At 43.1% G+C, this 21,118-nt stretch overlaps 1 protein-coding gene across 6 annotated transcripts in view; it reads left to right on the forward strand.

Moving 5' to 3' along the window:
* MICU1 (mitochondrial calcium uptake 1) overlaps positions 1-21,118 on the forward strand; it is a 107,101-nt gene that overhangs the window by 74,175 nt on the left and 11,808 nt on the right. For all 6 annotated transcript variants that reach the window (XM_062611582.1, XM_062611578.1, XM_062611583.1 and 3 more), the window contains one exon: positions 18,097-18,234. In XM_062611582.1, the coding sequence (XP_062467566.1) occupies positions 18,097-18,234 (138 nt within the window). The remainder of the gene's footprint in view (positions 1-18,096; positions 18,235-21,118) is intronic.

Raw genomic sequence — 21,118 nt, forward strand, 5'->3', positions numbered from 1 at the left:
ATACAGCAAGTACAGCTGTTTCTCAGTTCCCAAAGGAAGCTGACTCAATTAGAAACAGTGCCCTTCTCTGCAGCAAACTCAGAGGTTTGACCTGGCTTGAGTAAAGCCAGGCTTTTATTTGCAGCAGAAATGAGGATTTGTGCACAAGAAGATTGGTCCACACGTGTAGCCTTTTAAGCCAACAGTATTCAGACCTCACTACCACTTCAGTCTGATGTATGAATGTCTGCATGCTCAGATTTGTGTGATCCAGCTAATGAACAGCATTTTATTAAGTTCCTATTAAGTCAGTTGTTGCAAACTTTAGCTGAATTTATTCCCTTTTTTATTTGGACTTTTACAAATCTAAGAAAGAAACTTACTCAAGGACTAATTTTTTTCTATTTTTTATGAAAGTAATTGTCCAGTTCACTGACTTAATATAACTGGTCTTTAAAGCAGGTGGTGTGGCTCTGCATTTGCCAGGATGTAGACTGGTTGAAGACAATGTGCTTTGTGAACTGGAAAATGTCAATTCCTCAGTGTCACTACAAATTGAAAAAAATGAAATACGTTTTAAGGTTAAGAAAAATAAGCTGAAGCTCAAACACAAAGGGAAGGGAAATAGAGATGTTTCCATCCTTGTAAATAGAGATGATTTTGTCCTCTTTCTCTGCCCAAATCTGGTTTCCCACTGCCATATTCACTTCAAGTGCAGGCAACAAGGAAGCACTTAAGTTTATTTTTTTACCCTATGCCGGAGTCCTGTGCTTCGTCCATGGGTCCCCACTTACTAAGAAGCAATGGGTTTTTTTTCAGTAACATGGTACTTTTCTTCTTTTCCTCCTGCAACAGTTTAGTCCTCCTGCAACAGTTTAGTACTAATTTAGTTCTTACTGATTTTGGTCAATTGTGCGTCGTCCTGGTGAACGTTAGTTGCCTTTCTAACGAGTTAGTTATTACAAATATTTATGTCTTTAAGTTAATGAATATCATAAATGCATCATTACTGAATTCCTGATAGCACCCTTGAGCAGAGTGCTGTGCTGTGCTTAGCATTTTTTATACTTATTTTAACTGAAAGACTGACCTACGCAAAGGTAAAAATTCTGTTCCACCAAACTTAATTTTTATCTAAGTTCATGATACACCCTTTTTTTGTGTTCATAGTTCTCATTGATTTAGGCAATACAGGCCTATTTCTATCCTCAACATTATGCAGTGTGCCCTCTCTCCTCTTCTACTTTTATCTCTTTTGACATGATCTCCCACCTTGTCTCCTTGCTTTACATTTGATGTGTTTTGTTCATGGTTAAGAATCTTTTCAAACGTGTCTAGTGGGTTTGCATTGCTCCTTTTCCAAGGGGTGCTGTAATGAACTTCTTCACTTAAAAAATGTGGTAATTCAGAGAGGAGACATACCTCACGTATTTACCTTGACCCGTGCAAATCAGAGTAGTGAGAAGTGGCGCTATGGAATACTGTATTACAGAGCATCAGGTAACTCATGTAGCTGATTTTTAAGGGTTTCCCTTATTCTGTATGTCTGTTCGGGTAATGAGCCTGTGAGCACAGTGGTCCTTCAACAGCCCCATGCTCAACAGGCCATGCAGATCATCTCTGGATCCTTCTGTTGGCATGATTAGTGTTACTGGGTGTCCTGGGTTCAGCAGTAGCAGTCATGTTTCTCCTTCTTGGTAGCTGGTGCAGTGCAGTGTTTTGACTTTCGGCCTGGGAACAGAGCTGATAGCGATGTTTTGGTTTGGCCAAGGACTTTTGTGAGCCTCATGCTCTGCCAGGGAGGAGGGGAAGCCAGGAGGAAGCAGAGACAGGACACCTGACCCAAACTGACCAAAGAGGTATTCCATACCACAGCACGTCATGCCCAGGAGGTAACTGGGAGTTAGCCGGAAGGGCTGGGAGACTGCAGGGTTGGAGGAGGTATGGGTCAGTGCTTGGTCGGGCTGGGGGGGGCGAGTTATCGGTTGGTTGGTGGTGAGGTGATGTATTCTCTTCCCTTGTTATTTCCTTTATCATTGTTATTATTGGTGGTAGCAGTAGTGATTTGTGTTATACCTTAGTTACTAAACTGTTCTTATCTCAACCCGTGAGAGTTGCATTCTTTTTTATTCTCCTCTCTGTCCCTCCAGGAGTAGGGGGAGGGAAAGAAGGGGGGGAGTGAGTGAACGAGTTACCGGACTGGGTTTAAACCTCGACACTGGGAGACAAGAAGGACATGAAAGGAGCTGGTGGCAAGTGTGCCAGGGGCTCAGCTGAACTCCTGTACCCTCATCTATTCATCCTTTGCTGGCTTAACAAAATCAGTACATGGTCTGAAGGTGGGATGTTATTTTGAAAACCAGTTTTTATTCATGTTTGGTCTTTGAACTCCAGAAAAAGCTTTGGTGAATTGCACCATCAGCAGGTCTGAAGAGTATCTTCTGGGGCTGGCGCAGTCCCTGAGCGGCACAGTACCCCTGTTCTCAAACAGGGGTGCTTTATTTCTTCCAAAAGAAATCTACATTAAGATCTTTTTAAAAGTTGTTTTCCCTTTGGCTCAGGATACAGGTGTAGCTGCAGTTAATACGCTGGAGAACCAGTTTCTTCTGCTCACTGTGAAGGTGGAGCAAGAGTTTCACAAGGAAAGTGAACCCATTTTCCTCTTACTGATTTTGATATTTTTTTTTCGTTTTTCCTTACCAGAATATTCATGCATGTTGTTAAGATTGAGCAGACACTTTCTCAGAGGAGTTAGATCAGAGAAAGCCCTGAACATGTCAATGTTCCTTATGGCTGAAGTGCTGACAGCATGATTAAGTAACCAGCGCCTGGTGTTTTCTTCTTTCTTTCCATTTTTTGTTTGTTGGTTCTTTGGGTTTTTTGTTTGGTTGGTTGGTTTTGTTTGGTTTTGGTTTTGTTTTTTTGATGAAAATGCATTTTCCATCTTTTAATGGAAACTCAGCAATCAGCTAGATTGCAGGAAAGGGAGGATGAGAAAAGTAACCACAGCCAGAGGGAGAGGAGAAGCTTTTGATGGCTTATTACAACTTCTTGTGGTTTTGCTATCATGAGCAAGCCATGGCCACCTCCTGGTGTTGCAGGGTGACCCAGCTTAGCAAAGGCTGAGGCACAGGAGCCAACCCACTGAATGAGGCAGGCTCCCAGCGAAGTCCTCGCTGTTTTCTTACTGTGTTCATGCTGCCTTGCATTAGTGCTTATGGAAGGACTTCCTTTCTTATTACTTAGTGTGACAAACCTTGATGAGTTTGTCTGGACAGGCTTTGCGGCTATAGTATATCATGTTAGGACAGGCAGTATTGGATTCAATTGGTGGTTTGTTGATTTATTTGAGTGGAAGTACTGTGTGAGGTAAGAAGATGAATAGGACTTGACATCATTGTTTATGCTGTTTCTGCTTGTTAGTGTCTGTCCTAGATATTACCGTGTCCTTGCTGGACAAAGAGGCATCCCAACCAGCCTGTGGGTCTCTTCCAGCCTAAATTTTTCTGTGGTTATGTAAGGGCACATAGAAAAGATGTGTTAGCCCTTTGTTATCCACATCTGTGTCACCCTTGAAAGGCAACCTAAGCCCTGCTAATAGCAGTGATTTAATCTCCATATTTAGTCTTATTTCCCCAGGTCTTCTTCTGCCAGCAGTGGGATACGTGCCTATGGCATAAGCCCTTAGTAAAGATACTTTTTTTTTTCCAGATAGCCTGCAGTTAGATTTCTATAGCACATTGTTTCCCTGATGTGTACTCACAGGGAGCATTTGTTCTTAGATGGAGTGGTGAAGCAGGAGCTAATCCAGCCCTACACCTTGTAGGTGGAGGGCTGTCTTTCTGGAAGGAGATGCCATGGCTGCAGAGGCAAGATTGTGCTTCACGGCTTTGAGCAACCCCGCATCTCAAGTCTGGTGTGATCTAGGGTCTCTATTTTGAGGTAGTGATGTGCAGCTTCATATGGAGGAGCTTGCCAGATAGGTTGAAGAGTCAGATCCTCATGCAGCTGTGTGTCCTTATGCTTATACATAGGACTCTTTGCAGATTATTGTTTACCCAAGGATGCCTCAACAGGGGTCCCTCCCAGGCAAAAGGTCTTCCCAGTTGTGAGGCAAAGAGGACTAAAATGGGATTCTGTGAGAATACAGCAAAGGTACGACACATCATTGCTGCCATTCAGAAAATCATTTATTATACATGTCCGTTCTGTGACAGGTGATGAGAGTAACTTCTTTACCCCGGAAACTCATGTTTTCATGACCAATGCTTATAAGATTGCTATGTGGTTTGGTTTTTATGAAGGGGTGATGGATGCTCTTCCATCTGCACATATCATTAAAAAGTTCTAGATCTTTTTGGATCTCAACCCTGCCTTAAGAGATATTTTGGCTTCAGAAAGCATTTGTAATGCTTCACAATCTGGTTTTAGGGTAATAACTCGAGTCTGTAAGTGCCTTTCTGTTCTGAGTCCCGGTGCTGGGGTAGTTGATATCTAAGAAGTCCTGTACAAGTATTAAAAGCTGCTGTGTTGTTACCAACTTACTCTTTTTTATTTTTGCAGTTCTGATTTGTTTTTTTGTGGGCTTGCAGGCTGATACAGATTTTCAGTGATTTGTTAGTATAGGCTACAAAGCTTGTGGTAATGAGTTGCGTTTCTTGGTATCTGCTGCAGTAATTTAGGTGAAAGAAAAGAGTAACTTGAATTGTTTTGACTGGCTTGATAAAGGAAGTTTGGCCGTGTCAGGCTGGCTAAGCTTCATAAGGAAGGGTCCAAAAGTCAAGACTTTTTGGAGGTTAATTTACTATTGAACTTACATGAGATGTTTTTATTTTAAGTCACCTGTATGTCAGTCTTTGTCATGGTTAGCAGTGTGGTCTCACAAAGTTGTCCCTTACCTGCTGATCTGCTCATAGTCAGCTTCACTGCTGGCCTGGCCACTGTGGAAACAATGGTGGGGGATGTAGCATTTTCACTTTTTTCTTACGAATTCCTCCTTCTCTGCATCCTGTATTTTGTGTACTTGCATAGCTTTGCCAGTTCTCTATCTAATTCTATATCTATGTTCTTTATATTTCCCCTTTTAGTCCCCTACTTGCTTTCTCTTCCTTCACGTGGTCGTTCCATATGAAAAGCCAAACCAGCACTTGTGAAGTTCTCTCTGTAATGGGGCAATTGATGGCAGATACAAAAATTGCTTGGGTTCATTGTTAGTGATTTCCTGACCTAGTTGCAGTGCTTAACCGGAGGTGTCTCTCCCTGCAGCATTTCTGATGTGCAAATGTCTTAAGGGATGGTTTGAGTCACCTGAGATGTGCCTCTGAGGCTGTGGTATGAAGTATTAAAAGAGAAACTTTGAAATCATATGGTGTGCCATGGGGAAGGAGAGAAAGACTGATCATTAAATACAGAAAACCTGAAGTGTGCCTCAGGGCTCATCCCAGAGGATGAGTGATTCAGCGGGAAGGTGAGGTGGGGATGCAGCACGGAGGACCCAGGTTCTATAACATGTACTGCACAGCTTGAGAGCTTCTGCCCCAGGGAGCACAAGCAGTGTAGCTGGGTTGTGAGCAGTGGGAGGGAGGCAGTCCAAGCCCTGGGGGTGGTGAAGGGCAAACAATGGCTGCTATAAGAGGGTATAGGTAAAGCACAGAATTAGAGCAGGAAGAGGAATATTAATGAGCTGAGAGCACAATTAAAAAGCAGCCACTTTTTAGTCAAAACCAAAGAAAGACCTGGAGCAGCTTGGCTTTTATATCTGTGTTTTGGTGTGTTGCCTAGGAGGCTCTTCTTTGCTAAGACAACAGACCAAATGTGTGCTTATGAACTGCCTGTGCAGCTGCAGGATAAAGCTGAGAATCATGGGAGATGATGGTGGAAAATCAGATCTATTTAATGAGGGGAGTCCTCCTGCAGAGATCCTCTGCTACCTGGTTGTCTTTTTGTGCTACTACATACCAAGTTCAGCCTGAATCTCTTTCTTTTGGTCAATCCCAGCTGACAAAGCAGATAGGGAAAGAAGAGATCACTGGTTGGGATGTCTTACGTATCATATCCATTTCTATCGGAGAATGAGAGAAAACACTCTGTGTCACTATTGTCATCCCCTGACTCTAGTTTCAAGGTATGTTGATAGCTAATAACTTTTAAGCAGCAGCTCTGGAAGGCAAGGGGAACTTGCTGTTGAGGCTTTTTTCCCCTCCAGAAGTCTTTACTAGAGTCAGGGATGGACAAAGCCACGAGTTTAGCACCAAGGAGAGGAGTTGTCAGGCATATTCACTCAGATCTGTATATTCCCTCTCCTGTGTTTAATGTGTTAGAAGTTTTAGGGAATAGAAATAAAGCTGATGACCATGAGTTTGTGATGGATAGCCGTGAAGATGTCAAAGAATTTTGTGACATTTTTAGTTAAAAATGGGATCATTTGACCACGATGAATAGTTTCATGTCAGGGAACCCTGCAGATAAGGAGTCACAGCCCAGCATACACGTATGTTAAGTTGGGAATTTCTAGTCAAGCAGTTGAAATTATTTGGACGGGTTATCATGTTTTTGATGGCATTCAAAGCTTCTGACAGCCTCTTTTTATCTTGGCATATGAATGGAAAGGGTCATGTGAAGCTTTAAAGTTGACTGTACTGTCTCAGGGTTTGGGGAGAAGATGGCATTCAGGTTTAGAGTAGGATGTTAATGTGTGAAAAAGAAATCTGGAAAATAGGAATAAATTATGAGGCCATGGCATGTGCAGCTTAACAGAAAGACGGAAGGGAGATAAAACTGTCTCAGTAAACATGAGGAGTCACTATAAGGAAGATGGGGGGCAACTAATTTTTATCAATCAGTAACAGCAGAGCAGGTAATGAAAGGCTTAAATGTGCACCAGGGAAAGTTTAGTTTAAATACAAGGCAAGTTGAATTTCAGTCCCTTTTTTCATTAGGAAGGGACAGTGCTGGTGCGTGGGTGGTTCACCGTCATGGGTGAGGTACCAAAAGCTGTGCTTCTTGTCTCTGTCGGAAGATGCCACAAATGCTATTCCTAACTAATTCCTGCCCAGTACAGGTTGCAAAAGCAAGTGGTGAAATGGCCTGTACCAGAGAAATCAAACCCTTCCACTGCCTCACTCTGAAAGGTGGAGGAAGAGTCAGATATCAGCTGTGGGGTGGTTTGAGGGGCTCAGGATCACAAGAGCACATCAAGCGTCTTCATGCCAGCTGTCAGTTGCTTAGTGAGACATCCTTGAGGTGCTGGCCAGTGTGCTTCAAGTAGTGGTGGGCACACTGGCCCGTGGGCTGTGCTTCAGTCAACTCTATGCTCAGCCTACATGAGGACAGGAAGACTGTTTGCCTGTGTGGTTGTCTTCAACATACCTGTTGGATTGAAATCAAGCAAAAGCACTCAGGCAGCCACTTCTTAAATTTTGTCTTAGCTGTAAGTTGTTTCCACTCCATCAGCAGTGACAAGTGAGCAGCTGCAGTGCTACAGATGGCACCAACACACTGAGATTAAGGGCAGTGGCACCAAGGAGGTACCCAGCATCAAGACAATCATTTACCACCATCCTGTGGTCAGCAGTCAAAAACAGTCAGTGGTCCGGAAGTATGCCACTGAAGTTGGCATGGGTGTAACAATATGTGAATTGGGGTGCTGCAGCTGCTTGTGAGCCTTGCTGGGACGTCACTCAAAGGCACAGGAGTAGCTTTGCCGTTTTCTCATTTAGGATGGGTGCTTCATGGACTGATTAAAGCAACCATCACAGTGCCTGGTGAGAAAACACCCACTATGGTATATGCTGCTGTTTTGCTTATATTTCAACTGGGTGACTTAAATGTGGTTGATGCAGCAGCTCTGCAGAGGAAGCCGTTTCAGGATTTTATTGGAATTTCTATTTATTGCATCATTAGTAGCAGTAAAGGGTTTGGCTCTGTAAGAACGAGCTCCTTTGTTTTATGAAGTGTGTGTAAATCCACTTCCAAGCTCCCACAGTGCAGCATGCTGAGCCCTGTGCTCATGCACAGGGCCTTTTGTAGGACCTCTGCAAATAAAATCCCCAGAATGATATTTTGATTAATTATGTTGTCATGAGAGCGTGTGTGGAGGTTTGTATCACTGAGTCCATAAAAGTAGAAGGGATAAACTAGTTAGCACAAATGCTTTTGTTCATGTATGGGTCAGTTAGCCAAGACCTAGGTAATCCTAAAAGTTGATGGGCAGGAGACTGGAGTCTTTGTGAACATGGTGGGACCACAGCGGTACAGCTGCTTTAGCTGCAGGATGTACCTGGGCACGTAAATCCCATACAGAGGAAGGCTTTGGACCAGTGCTAGCTCATGCTTGGCAAGCTCAGCGCATGTGCAGGATTTCATGCTGGTGCTGGGTTTCTTCTTGTTAACAAGGTGGGAAAGGCAGGAACTGTCTCAGAAGCTTCCACGGCTTTTTGTTACCATTTGTTGAGCCATTACTGAGGGGTTTGCAATGTCCTGCTGAGCTGGCAAAAATCAAAGCAGACTCTTAGGGCTCCGTGTTTCCCATCTTCCTGTGGACCCTTAAGTACGGTGACTATAGCAGTGTGGGCAATGTGTTAATCACAGAAAAGTCAGATGTTTATCACCCAGTGTGCTTGCTCTGCCTCCTCCTGTGAGCATGTCAGCCAGCTTCTTAAGCATAACCCAGAATACATACAAATCAAATCCTGCACAACAGCATGCTAAATTCACTGTTTGGGAAGTTTCTGATGAGCGCTTCTTGTAGCAGGTATCTGACTTTTCTGCCTCACCCTTCTGTTATATGAACAGATGCCTTAGTCTTCTTGCTTTTTTTTCCCTTTCAAGCTCTGAAGACAGCTGTTCTGCCCCTCCACACGTTGCTAGCTTTGCTTCAGCTCTTGGCTTTGCTTCTGTTGGTGCATTAAGGACATGGAAACAGCACACAGACTCTCTCTTTCCCCTGCTAGGCTGAATCAAACTCCTGCAAACTTATTTTTCTTGGGGAATTAAGCACCAAGGTCAAACAGAAACAGCTCTAGCAGGCAGTAAGAGAGCTGTATTAGTAAAATTGTGTACATCTGTTCCATGGAGACTTCTATTTGTGCTTTTCAGAGTAATGGTTTCACTCAGGTTCTGCTCTGCTGGGTACCGCTCTGCTTCCAGGCTCTGCTGTCCTGTGGGTTTTTCTGCTGAGGGAGGTGGGGGTCAGGAACTTGTACTCTGCTTCTGAACTTTGCTCTTTTTCTTATTCAGTGAGTGTCTAGGATGGAAAAGCTGCTCTGCTCTGTTCCTTGCACCTAGGTACCAGGAGCATTGTCAAGGGCAGGAATGGCAGTAATGGAGCCAGGTCTGGTGAGCAGCAGCGGGAGGTGGTTGCTTATCTCTTCTCCCTCTCCATCTCTTTGCAGTCAGGCTTCCCTTTAATTTCAAACATGTCCTTTTCCCTCAGTATTACCGATTCCTCTTCTTTAGATTTCCTTCCTTTCTTTCCCTCACTGCATGAAATTTCAAAGCACTGATCTTTTCACAGCTGGCAAGAAGTTATTTTGATTTGTGAGGATGAAGTTCAGGTGCAGCCATCTTTATGTAACCTTTTTTTAATTGCTCATTAAAGCATAACAAGTTGCTGGTGATTGGAATTAATGTTTTTCACTTTATAGGCAGCAGTGGCATTCCAAGGTCAGTGGAACTTCAAAAGCATCTATCAAACACGTGGTCTTCTGGGATTGCACTGCCACTGACAGATGTACATTTTAAACCTAGCTGCTAGATGCTCACCTAAGCTGCTCTCTGAGAGCAGAATGAAACTGAAAATAGGGAACATACTTGGAAGACTGGATTTTCTTCTGTGAATATAGTTGCTTCTTTCCTTTTAAGAGGAGCAAGCTGCTGCTGGTAGTGTTGGGAGTGTTATCCTGGCCTGATCCAGCTGTACAACCTGTGTTTGAGTCCAGGGGATCAGGTAGGAGAGGGTATGAATGGGAAGTCACGTAATACTGATGCTCTGCCTAGTTTTACAAGCTTGAGATATGGTTTCCAAACCTGAGGACTTCATGGTGCTGTCTGCCTCTCACCAGGGGAGCAGGGACTGCCATCAGCAGTAGGTAGCATGCCAGCTCAGTGCAGCCTGTGTTGCAGCATGCCAGAGCAGGAGCCACTGCAGGCAGGGAGCTTCTCAGCCTGCTCCAGGCATTGGAGGTGGGTCTTGATGGTCATGGTTTGCTGCTCTGTATGGGTTGTCCAGCTCTGGAGCGACTTTCTTGGGCAGGCTGAGTTCACACTGCCCAGCACTGCAGAGTGGTGCCAGAACAGCCTGTGTGTGTTGGCTCAGGCTGGGTTTGGCATTTCCTCCTCTCCATCTGTCCTCTTGGCATTTCTCCTGATGTTGGTAGCTCTGATAATCTTTAGAGCTGTTTCTCTGAGTGTTTTTTACCAAAGAATGTAATTAGGCTTTGTTGATCCCATCCAGTGGCTCTTTGCAGGCTGCCAGTGCAGTATATTAGGCTGTATCTGGAGCAGGCTGGGCTCCCCCCTTGCAAAACCCAGTGGTTTAGATCCATGTGCACTGGAACCTTTGACCATAATTAACTGAAAAAAACTAACATTTTGAGACCTTTGATATTTCTAAATAAAAAACCTTTAGAAACTTTTGCCTTTCTTTCCTTTTTGGCAGTAATCTGGTACCTGTGCAAATACTACATATATTAAATTTGTTAACTTTTTTTGGATGGAGGAGGTTGCTGGGCTTTAGGAAGATACACAGTGTTTCCCCCCCTTTCCCCCCCTGTTTTCTTTTCCTCTGTCATAGTTGTATATGCAACTTGACAAGAGATCCTGGCAGCCTGCTTCTCCAGAATAGTAAACAGAGCCAGTGCTGCAGTAGTTTGCAGATAAATAATGTATTACAGCCTGTCAAATAAAGCTTTGAGCAAATACCACTTTAAAGGGTCATATATTGTGAATCTGAAGATTGCCCTATAAATCATTATTTCCCAGATCCTTTTGATTCCTTATTATGCATACCATGGCTCTCCGAACAGGTCACCTTTTTTAACTGCCACTAACCATGACAGAATTAGTATTAGCAATATTTCTGCTACTGATGTTTGTTTAACCAGCATAAATAATCCCTCAACATTTTTTCTCTCCACCCAAAAGTCCTTTTATATTTTCTTTTTTGCTGTCTCAGTTGGAAATGTGGCACATGTAAATTTAGTTTTTAGATGCTTGCTTTGAGATTTTTAGGGAATACATACTTCGATTGGTTTTCAGAAGCCTTCCTAGAAATTGAAGAGCCAGTTAAAATACAGCTATATATTTTGGTAATGTGAGTGTTTAAAGAGGATAGAAGTTATACTGCCGGGATGCCTACTTGCAGCTACTTTGACATTCAGGAATACCTACATAAAATTTAAAGATGGATCTAAGGGTATTTCTGAAAAATAAAAACCTAGTAAGTTGAAGATGCTGATTCTTGCATAGCAGGAGTGCTGTGCTTCATAGTACTTATGTGTATCCCTCTTAAAACTGATGTGGCTGTGTTTAAAACAAAACAGACCCCAAACAACAACAACAAACAAAAAAAAAACCCATAACAACAACAACAAAAGGCAAAATAAATGCCCTGCCAAAAAAAAAAAACAAACAACCCACAGAACCAGGGTGTGGATGTATTGGAGTGACTCGAGAAGGTCTGCAAAGATGATTGGAGGTCTGGAGTACCTCTCATATGGAGACAGGCTGAGAGACTTGGGCTTGTTCAGCCTGGAGAAGGCTCCAGGGAGACCTTAAACAGCTTCCAAGTGCCTAAAGGGTCTGATAAGAAATCTGGGGAGGGACTTCTTACAAGGGCAGGTAGTTGACAGGAGAAGGGGGAATGGCTTTGAACTCAGAGGGTAGATTTAAATTAGGTATTAGGAAAAAATATTCACTATGAAGGTGGTGAGACATTGGAACAGGGTGCCCAGAGAAGCTGTGGCTGCCCTATACGTGGCAGTGTTTAAGGCCAGGTAGGATGGGGCTTTGAGCAACCTGGTCTAGTGGGAGGTGTCCCTGACCATGGCAGAGGGAGTTGGAATTCAGTGATCTTTAAGGTCCCTTCCAACCCAAACCATTCCGTGATTCTATTAATATTCTTTCCTGGTGTTTATAGACTAGCACAGCTATGCAGTAACTTTCAGATGGGCCTGTGTACTGATAGCTATAGGCATAATAGCAGAAAAAGCAACACAGAGTCTTGGTTCATCTGCATGCTCAGCAGTTGGTATTCCCATTGAAGGATAGGTCTGAGGAATACAGATTCTTGTCCCAGAGTACAAACTGAGCTGATTTTTCCCATCCTGTTGCGCTGGGACTGCTGGAAGGGTTGCAGTGTAGAGGTGATTGGCAAACATCATGGGAGGCACCACTGCTTTTTTGTCATTTCTCTGGGAAAAGTTTGAGCTGTGTTCTCATAGTGCTGCATCCTGTTACAGCTGGGTGTGTGTCTCTTGCATTGATGGGCTTCAAGCCTCTTGCTGGTTTTGGTTGATATTAAATGCTGCTTGAATGTATGCTGAGTGCAGTCACTGGAAGGACATGATGGTTATTTTAACAATCTTCAGCAAACAAGGCAGGCAAAACAAAGTAAGACACCATTCATTGTACAGACCAAAAATGCAATGCCAGGTGAGGAAGGAGAAAAAACCTCACTTATCAAGCATGAGATTTTTACATCGATTTGTGGTTGTACAGTGATGCTAAGCCCTTTGTGAGGGGTTTGGTGCTCTGCTCTCCCTTCCCAAGCAATTGCAGAGCTGGTATTTTCCTCTTGGGCATAGTTCTGTCTGGTGACAGCTATGACAGTACTGCTCCCTGTTTTTAAACAGTTTTTGCACTTGCAGACTCTGATTGGACAGTGCTTCAGCACTAGGTTTTTAAGTAGAAATTTCTTGTATTAATGCTATTGGTTGTGACAAATTTAATGAAAAGGGAGGAGAGTCAGCTGGAATGAGAGGTCACCACTCATCCTGCTGCACTGAGTCTCAACTGAAAGGGGCAATTCAGCCCTTAGCCCAAAAGATACGGTAAGCCAGGGCTGCAGGTCTGTGCTCATGGAGACACAATGCTGTTTGTACCCTAAACTTTTGGTTTAAATTACATTTCCTGGTTTCCCCATTGTTTCTCAGATTGAAAAAGTCTGAGGTGGGTGGTCTGAGTCTGTGGAGGCATTTATGATGCTTCATGTGCACAGTTAGGGAGGACTCAGAGGAAGTCCTTCTGGCGGTGCCAGATGGCTCCTTAGCCGTTGGAGCTGCTTCATTTCCCAGCAATAAGGCTTGCAGCTAATGGCAGAAGGAGAAATGAAAGGAAACGAATGTCCATGTTTAAGAAGTTCCAGCAGTTGTTTATTTTTAATAAAAATGTTGCTTGTGTTGATATCTCTGAATTGGTTCGGGCTGGATGCTTCTCAGAAGCTGGCACTTGATTTCCCAAAGGAGAAGATGGATTGAGTTAGTGGGTGGAAAAAAAAGTGAAGTCTGGAAACAGAGAGATTATGAGTCTGTCATTTTATGGTGGATCCTTGTATTGCCTTTGTATAAAGTTACACAATTAAGGGGATGTGGAAGAAAATTGTTTATTTGTCTTTGCTCTTCTCATGTGATGAAGCCTTTCCTCTATGACAGAAAGCTAAGATAGAACAAACCTTACCCACATTTCAGCTTATAGAGGAACATGATGGTGTTTGTCCCATCTGATGATTTGGGTTGGTTTTGTTGGGTTTTTGTGTTTTTTTTGTGGTTTTGTTTTTTTGTTGGGGGGTGGTATTTAACACACATTTAAGATTATAGGTAGTCTTTTAAATGATTGTAGAAAGTATCCTAATGTGATATATTGACTGACTACTGCAAGTAGGCTAGCAAAGCTGGGTCAAGTTGGCAGTGGGAGAGTGCTGTGCCCATTTCTCTTGCCTTCTTACTCTCCTGTGAATGCCTTTTATTTCCTTTCAAGTCATGTTGGTTTGTAATTAATTTAAAAAATACTGCTTATTATATTCTAAGCTAATTTTTTACACATCTCAGGCATCCTGGCTTGCAGTAAGAACACTGGAGAGCATTCTATTATTACTGTATCCTTGCTGGTGTGCGGATGCAGAATCCACTGCTGGCACCAAGTGGCTGTGGGTGGAAGTTTCTCCAGAGGTGTTGGACTCGCCAGCCATCTGTGTTCAGTGTGAAGACGTTGGAGCTAAAGCTCAAGAGGGTGTAGGACCCCCTTGTTCCCTCCCCAGTTTCCCTGATGGTGGGTGTCATGTGTGGGAGATGCTTCATCTCACACTGGTTGGTGCACTGTGATGCCACTGAGCAATTGCCTTGGCTGTGCTTCTCCTTTCTTTAAGATGTATGAAAAAGGCTGTCAGAAGACTTGTTTGCTTGCAGTACATCTGTGTGCTCTGCCTTGCATCCCATCCTTGTGGGGTTTGGCGTCTGTCCCATCCTGTCCCCCTCCGCCTCGTGTCCCTTCTCCGTCAAGTTTCTTTGTGAATAAACGCGGTTGCTAACGTATCAGAAAAAATAGGCAGAATCCTGTCATCTGGATTTTTCTTTTTCTGCATTGTCTTTAAATGACATCCCCGCTCATCCGTTCTGTAATTAATTTAAATGTATCTGACATGAGCTTGGAGGCAAGTTTTGAACTTTCTTTACCCGTTACCCTGACTCTATTGCTTTTTCTCAGTTCAGTGGTGGTTATATTTGAATTTGGAAACTGGTTGTTGACCAGTTCTCACTTGCAAGCCCCTTTCTAGGCTGGCCTTTACAAATGAACACCGCTGTGTGCCTCTGTATGGGAGAGCATAATGCTTGGCTGACAGAAATTAACTTAGGGCATCTGTGAGTGTTTTGGTTTAAAGCTAGAGATGTTCATTTTAAAGTGAGGTAAACCCAGAATAAGAAGCATTAATTCCATGGGTTTCAGGCTCTTCTATTTCTTATGAATAATATTTGTATGGTGGTGTGACTCATCACTAAACCTCATGACCACCTGCAGAAATTAAAAGTTGGAACCAGTTTTGGAGCACAGAAGGAGGGGGAATGAATGAGTTGGTTTATTCACAGGGTCTTGGGATGATTTTGTACTGTAAAGAGGTATTTATATAAATAAGTTATTTTAGTTCCTTCATCTTGGGTTTATGTTATTTTTATTTTGTCCTTTAACATAGTCTCCCAAATGTGCAATAAACCAAAAGACTAAAGCTCTTTCATCTCATTCAGTGGGTCTGCTTTAGGTGAGGCTTTTGCTGCTGCTGTGATCAAAACTCGGGCTGTGGTAGTAGGATGGGTGTTCTACTTCATTTTCAATTAATGTTTCTACTTCATTTGCAATTAATGTTTCAAGACACCAAAAGTACTGCAAGCATCAGCATGTAAATTGTGCTCCACCTTTCAATACTGCTGCTCAGAGCTGGTGAGATCCTTGTACTTGGATATTGGAGTTATTTTTAACAGATGCTATAGAAAGGCTTGCCTCCAGAAGGGCTTTCCCTGCCTGTCTTAGCTCATGTTTTTGACAGCTCATGCAATAGCACTTTCTGATTTCTATTTTCCCTGTAGTACAGAAAAATCGCCAGTGCCTGGTCTAAACCAGGTTGCCCAAACTTAGAGTCTGGGTGTTTCGATGCAGCTCTGTCCATCTTTTTATTTTGTGTGAAAGCATGCCAGTAGTACCTGCTGGGAAACTTTTGGGCCAGTATGCTTTGGTTTTCTAATATAAAAGAATTAGCGGGTGCCAAGTGGCATCAGGCAACCTGTTGGGGGAAAAATATCATGGGGCTATTTAGACATATTGGTCCATCTGCAGCTTGCCACCAAGGAAATCCCTAAAACCCTGGAGACCAAAAGCTGAGAAGATGGCCAACAGGAGGAATAAGCATGTTTCCCCATTGCTTATTCTCTAGCTTTAAACATTTAGTAATGGGTGCCACTAAATAAGATAACTTAGTTTATCAGTTTTCAATAGTGATGTTTGACAAGCGGAAGTTAGTTTGCATTTAATCCTGCTTAAACCAGGGTTGTCTGGCTGCATGGCTGCAAACGTTGGTTGGAAATTAGTGTTATTCTTCATGTACTAACCTTCTCAAGGTAATCTTTAAACTGTAGATGTGTTTTCATCATCTTTTTTTTGAGAAAGCCTGAATGAGGGGAACCAAATCACTTGCCAAGACGCTCTGCAGCACCAGTAGGTCAATCACTTCGAACATCTCTGGGTTATAGCTGACAATGGGAAAGAAAGAGGAGAACTGGGCTGAAACAATGTGTTTCCTCATTGTGCTCTTGTTAAGACTTCTTCAGCATGGCATTTGAGAATTACCCTCCTGTATTACCTTAAAGTTGGTACCAAATGTCAGGAAAAAAATGAAGATGAAAAGGCTGAGAAAGGCTGATGTTTTGTGGTGTAACGCCCAAAGTCTCCCATCAGATGACAGTAAAAAGTGCCATGCAGGCCACTCAAGCGAAAGCAGAAGGTGCTAAGAAGCAGAATTTGTCCAGTTGGGAGCTGCCTCCTGCCAGCACAGTCCATCCAAATCTCTCCAGTCCTGGCACTCCCATGTATTTCAGACGCAGTAAGAAGCACTTAGTATCCCACTGGAAAAGCAGCAGAAGTCTGGCTGATATTCTAATAATTAAAAAATATTTACCCCCAACTTGGCATTAGCATGGAAACTGTAACATCTTGTTTGTAAGCAGCCTAGTTGCTATATAGCGTAGCTGAAGAGCACTGTATATTAAAAGAGCGTATATCTGCTGCATCTGGAGCTCTGCCTACACAAGGTTTGAAAACAAGGCTGGTGGAGCTGCCGGCTTTCATCTCCCCTCCTTGATCTTGGTCGGGTGCCTTGCTGGCTTTTGTGTTAGCTGTGTAATTAAGCATAGAAGTGCGATTGAGACAAAAATGGTTAACTCATCAAGCAATATATGATATCAAGTCAGTGGTACTGTGTTGTTCCATAGGAACTGAAAAATTAATTTTGTTGTTAAATGTCACCTTCTGGCTTGTGATCATCTGTAGTTTAGGTGATATGTTTCCTGATAAAATTGAGGGAAATCAAAAAAGGGATCCTGAATGCTGAGATCTGTGAAACTGAAGTTGGTTGAAGTCTGACATCGATACTTGTAGAGCCACAAAGAGGTGGGGGAAAAAAAAGGAAAATATGAAATCTGGGTTACTCAGCTAGCAGAGAGCTGGTGCTGTAGCCCAGCACCTTTCCAAGTCAAGGAATTGCTCTTCCCTCCTCCCCTGCAGCAAAAGCCAGGAGGACCTGAACTAATGCTGGAGACATGGATTAATGGAGTAAACCTTTCTCTGATGCAGAGCTTGTGGGAAGTTCTGCAGAGGCTTCACAGCAGCTTTCGTAAGGGTTGGGACTGGAAGGGCTGAGGACAAGAAAAACTTTCTGGGACTTGGGTAGATGAGATTTGGAGGTATCCATGAGCTTTCCCTTGCTGGGACACTCGTATAGGGTTTAGAGCAGAGAAGAGCTAAAATGAGACTTAGTTTTTGCAAGACTTTCCTTTCCCGGTTTATTAACCACTGTTGCACTTTGTAGCAATCTTGGAAGCACTCCTACATGCGCTTCTTTTAAAGCATATGCTTGCACGTTAGCTCGGTCCTGCATGGATCTTTGGCTGCTGCAGTGACCTTTCCTGATAGATCAGATTCTGTGGATGCTTATTCAGACCTCCAAGCTGGAAGTGCATGTGAAGAATACCTTAGTATTTTATTTCTTCTTGCTCCTCTTTGGAGACCTGTGAACACTAGTTTGGTTTCAAGTTACAGGTAATCCTCCTGCCTTTTCAAGTCCAGATCTACAAATGCTGCCTTCCTGTGAGATAAAACAAGAAGGGTCAGATACAAAGACTTCTTCCAGAAGTTTTCCAGGGAATAGCACATAGAGAAAATGTTGACTTATTGATGGAGAAAAGCCTGGGGAAAGCAAATACTCAAATGCACTAAGATTTTGTCTTCCTGAGTGTTTCTTGCAATGTTTGGGATGTTTTTGTTGTTGTTACAGTGCCTTTTTATGCCCTTACCCTGGGTGAAGCTTTCTGCTGCATGTCTTTGCTTTCACATCCTTTTCTTTATCTTCCCTTCCAGTTTGAGCGGCACGACCCTGTGGAGGGGCGGATCACAGAGCGGCAGTTCGGCAGCATGCTGCTGGCCTACAGTGGGGTACAGTCCAAGAAGCTCACTGTCATGCTGAAGCAGCTCAAGAAGCACTTCCAAGACGGAGAGGTCAGTAGCATTCATGGCTAATTCAGAATGTTGTGGTGGGGGCAGCCAATCCTGCACCATGATGAGAAATGAGTAAGCAATCTCCATCTTCTTAAGAAAAACATGCATTAAGCAGTGCAGGGACACACACTGATTTTGCAGGTCATAAATATTTTTCCAGCAGCAGACAGATGAGAGAGCAGTGGTCAGTGTGGCCAGTGTAGGCTTATATCCCTGTTAAAATGGATGCTGCAATTTTCAAACTTTAAATTTTCTGAATGGCACCCTGGGTCTGGAGCCAAAATAGATACTGAAGCCATGTTCGTAGTTACTGGCTCGACACTTGGATTAATTGGCTGCTGCAAATGCACAGTTTAGTTACTGACTTGAAAAATTATTTGAATTATGATTTAGAAAAGAGTAAGTTGCAGATTCTACACCTTAATTTAGTTGATTTAGTGAGAGACGTTGGAATAAGACGTGCATATTAAAAGGATGTGCATTATCAGGTAAGGCAAGTATGGGCTGCTAAATTACTTCAGTATTGGAATTTCATGTCTACTTGTATAAAGAGGGATTCTTCTATTAATTAGGTTATAAATAAGCAATTCCTCAAAATGAGAATGGATGGAAGGTCTTTGTCTACATATTGGGTTGGTCGAACTGTTTTGGAGGTGCTTCTTCCTGACATCAGAACTGACATTTATTTCTTAACTGTTTTAGATACAAAGTGTGTTTATAAAACACAAGTGTTGCCAGGGTCTAATCATTTTTTGTCCCTTTTTGGTGACTGAACTGGGTTCCTGTGATGTGCAGGAATCCTCAGTTCATGTGAAGCCACTCCAGTGACTTTTTCCTCCCCATTTTCTCTCTCTTTCACTGGTGCTGGGGGAGAATTTTGGTGTACTGAAGCAGCAGGGCACGTAGACTAACTATTATAGAATCATAGAATAGTTAGGGTTGGAAAGGACCTTAAGATCATCTAGTTCCAACCCACCTGCTGTGGGCAGGGACACCTTGCGCTAAATCATGTCACCCAAGGCCTTGTCCAACCTGGTCTTGAACACTGCCAGGGATGGAGCATTCACAACCTCCATGGGCAGCCCATTCCAGTGCCTCACCACCCTAACAGGAAAGAATTTCCTTCTTATATCCAATCTAAACTTCCCCTCTGTAAGTTTTAACCATTACCCCTTGTCCTATCACTACAGTCCCTAACGAAGAGTCCATCCCCAGCAAGCCTATAGGCCCCCTTCAGATACTGGAAGGCTGCTATGAGGTCTCCACGCAGCCTTCTCTTCTCCAGGCTGAACAGCCCCAACTTTCTCAGCCTGTCTTCATATGGGAGGTGCTCCAGTCCCCTGATCATCCTCGTGGCCCTCCTCTGGACTTGTTCCAACAGTTCCATGTCCTTTTTATGTTGAGGACACCAGAACTGCACACAATACTCCAGGTGAGGTCTCACAAGAGCAGAGTAGAGGGGCAGGATCACCTCCTTTGACCTGCTGGTCACGCTCCTTCTGATGCAGCCCAGGATACAGTTGGCTTTCTGGGCTGCGAACGCACACTGGTGGCTCATGTTCAGTTTCTCATTGACCAACAGCCCCAAGTAATTAACTGCAAGCAATGTCAAAAAGTTAAAAACTGGAGGAAACCATGAGCGAGCCAAAAGGCCACGCTCAGAGTTGCGTTCCTGCCAGAGGAGCTGCATTACCTGTAGCTTTGCGTGGCCTTGGAGTGCCAGAAAGAGGATGGTTTTTGCCAATTCCCTCGTGTTTTGTAGGAAAAATAGGCTTGATAATTAATAGGCTACTATCAGTAGATAGTGTCAGTGTCATCAGAGCTGAGGTGCACTGTGTGTTAATATTTGGAAGTCTCATTTCTCAAAGTCTTTGTCACCGGCTTGAATAAGACCACTGATGTTTCAAAGGTTGTGTCCCTTTATTTGATCTTTGAGCGAGACACTGCAGATTCAGCTTTTCCAATACCTCTGTTTCCCCTGGGTCCTAATAGGAGTTATTTGATTTCTTATGGAAAAAGTACTTAACAGTGATGTGTGCTTAACAGAAAAGTATCAGCTCTGTTGTTAACATTCTCAGACTGTCAATTCTTTTTCTGTAATTTGTATTTTCCTAATATATATATTTGTATATATATTATTGAACAATAGGTGAGTGTATGAGAAATCAGGCAGTGGGAGTTATTTTGGAAGGTTTCTTACAGCAGATGTTTTTTCCTTTCATGTGTAAGCCAAGACCCTGACATCTGTGGCAGAGGAAGAACATTTTGTTTTTACCTTATTCCTCATCCCCAAATCAGCCAGAATGCATTTCTATTTGCAGATAATCAGATTTAGAGCAAGTCTTTTTTTCTTTATTTATTTCAAGGACTTTCAAGGAGAGAATTTGGGAAATAGGACAAAAAATGACATTAGCAGTCTTGGTAGAAAACACATGATTCCTTAGACCAGGGGGAATGAGACACCCAAACCTCTAAAACAGGACAGCATCTCTGTTAGCAAGTACAAGATATTTAATGGTTTAAAGCATGCAAGAAGTGCCAGCCACTTTGCACTGGAAGCAGATAAGCCTTTTTTGCAGCCAGGGCAGCTCAAAGTCAATGCTTATGCAGACCAAGAGAAATCAGGCACTGAAATCCTCCACTTCAGCAGGTTTTAGCTCACAGTGAATCCAGCCTGGTGCCTAACTTTGCATTGTCTTTTATTCAAGAGAACTTGTTCTTGAAAGTTTAAGGGGTTCCTTTTTCCCAGGGTATTTTAGAAGACCATATTCCTTGCAGATTTGCGTGCAGCACTTTGTATCTAATACACTTATGTACTTTTGTTGGATCTCCCTGGTGCAGCTGTCAGTGGTTTTAAGTAGCTTTAATTTTGCCCATCTCTTTA

Source organism: Pezoporus occidentalis, unplaced genomic scaffold (genome assembly GCF_034315485.1).
Source record: "Pezoporus occidentalis ecotype Australia unplaced genomic scaffold, CSIRO_AGI_Poc_V1 ctg155, whole genome shotgun sequence".
NCBI lineage: Eukaryota > Metazoa > Chordata > Aves > Psittaciformes > Psittacidae > Pezoporus > Pezoporus occidentalis.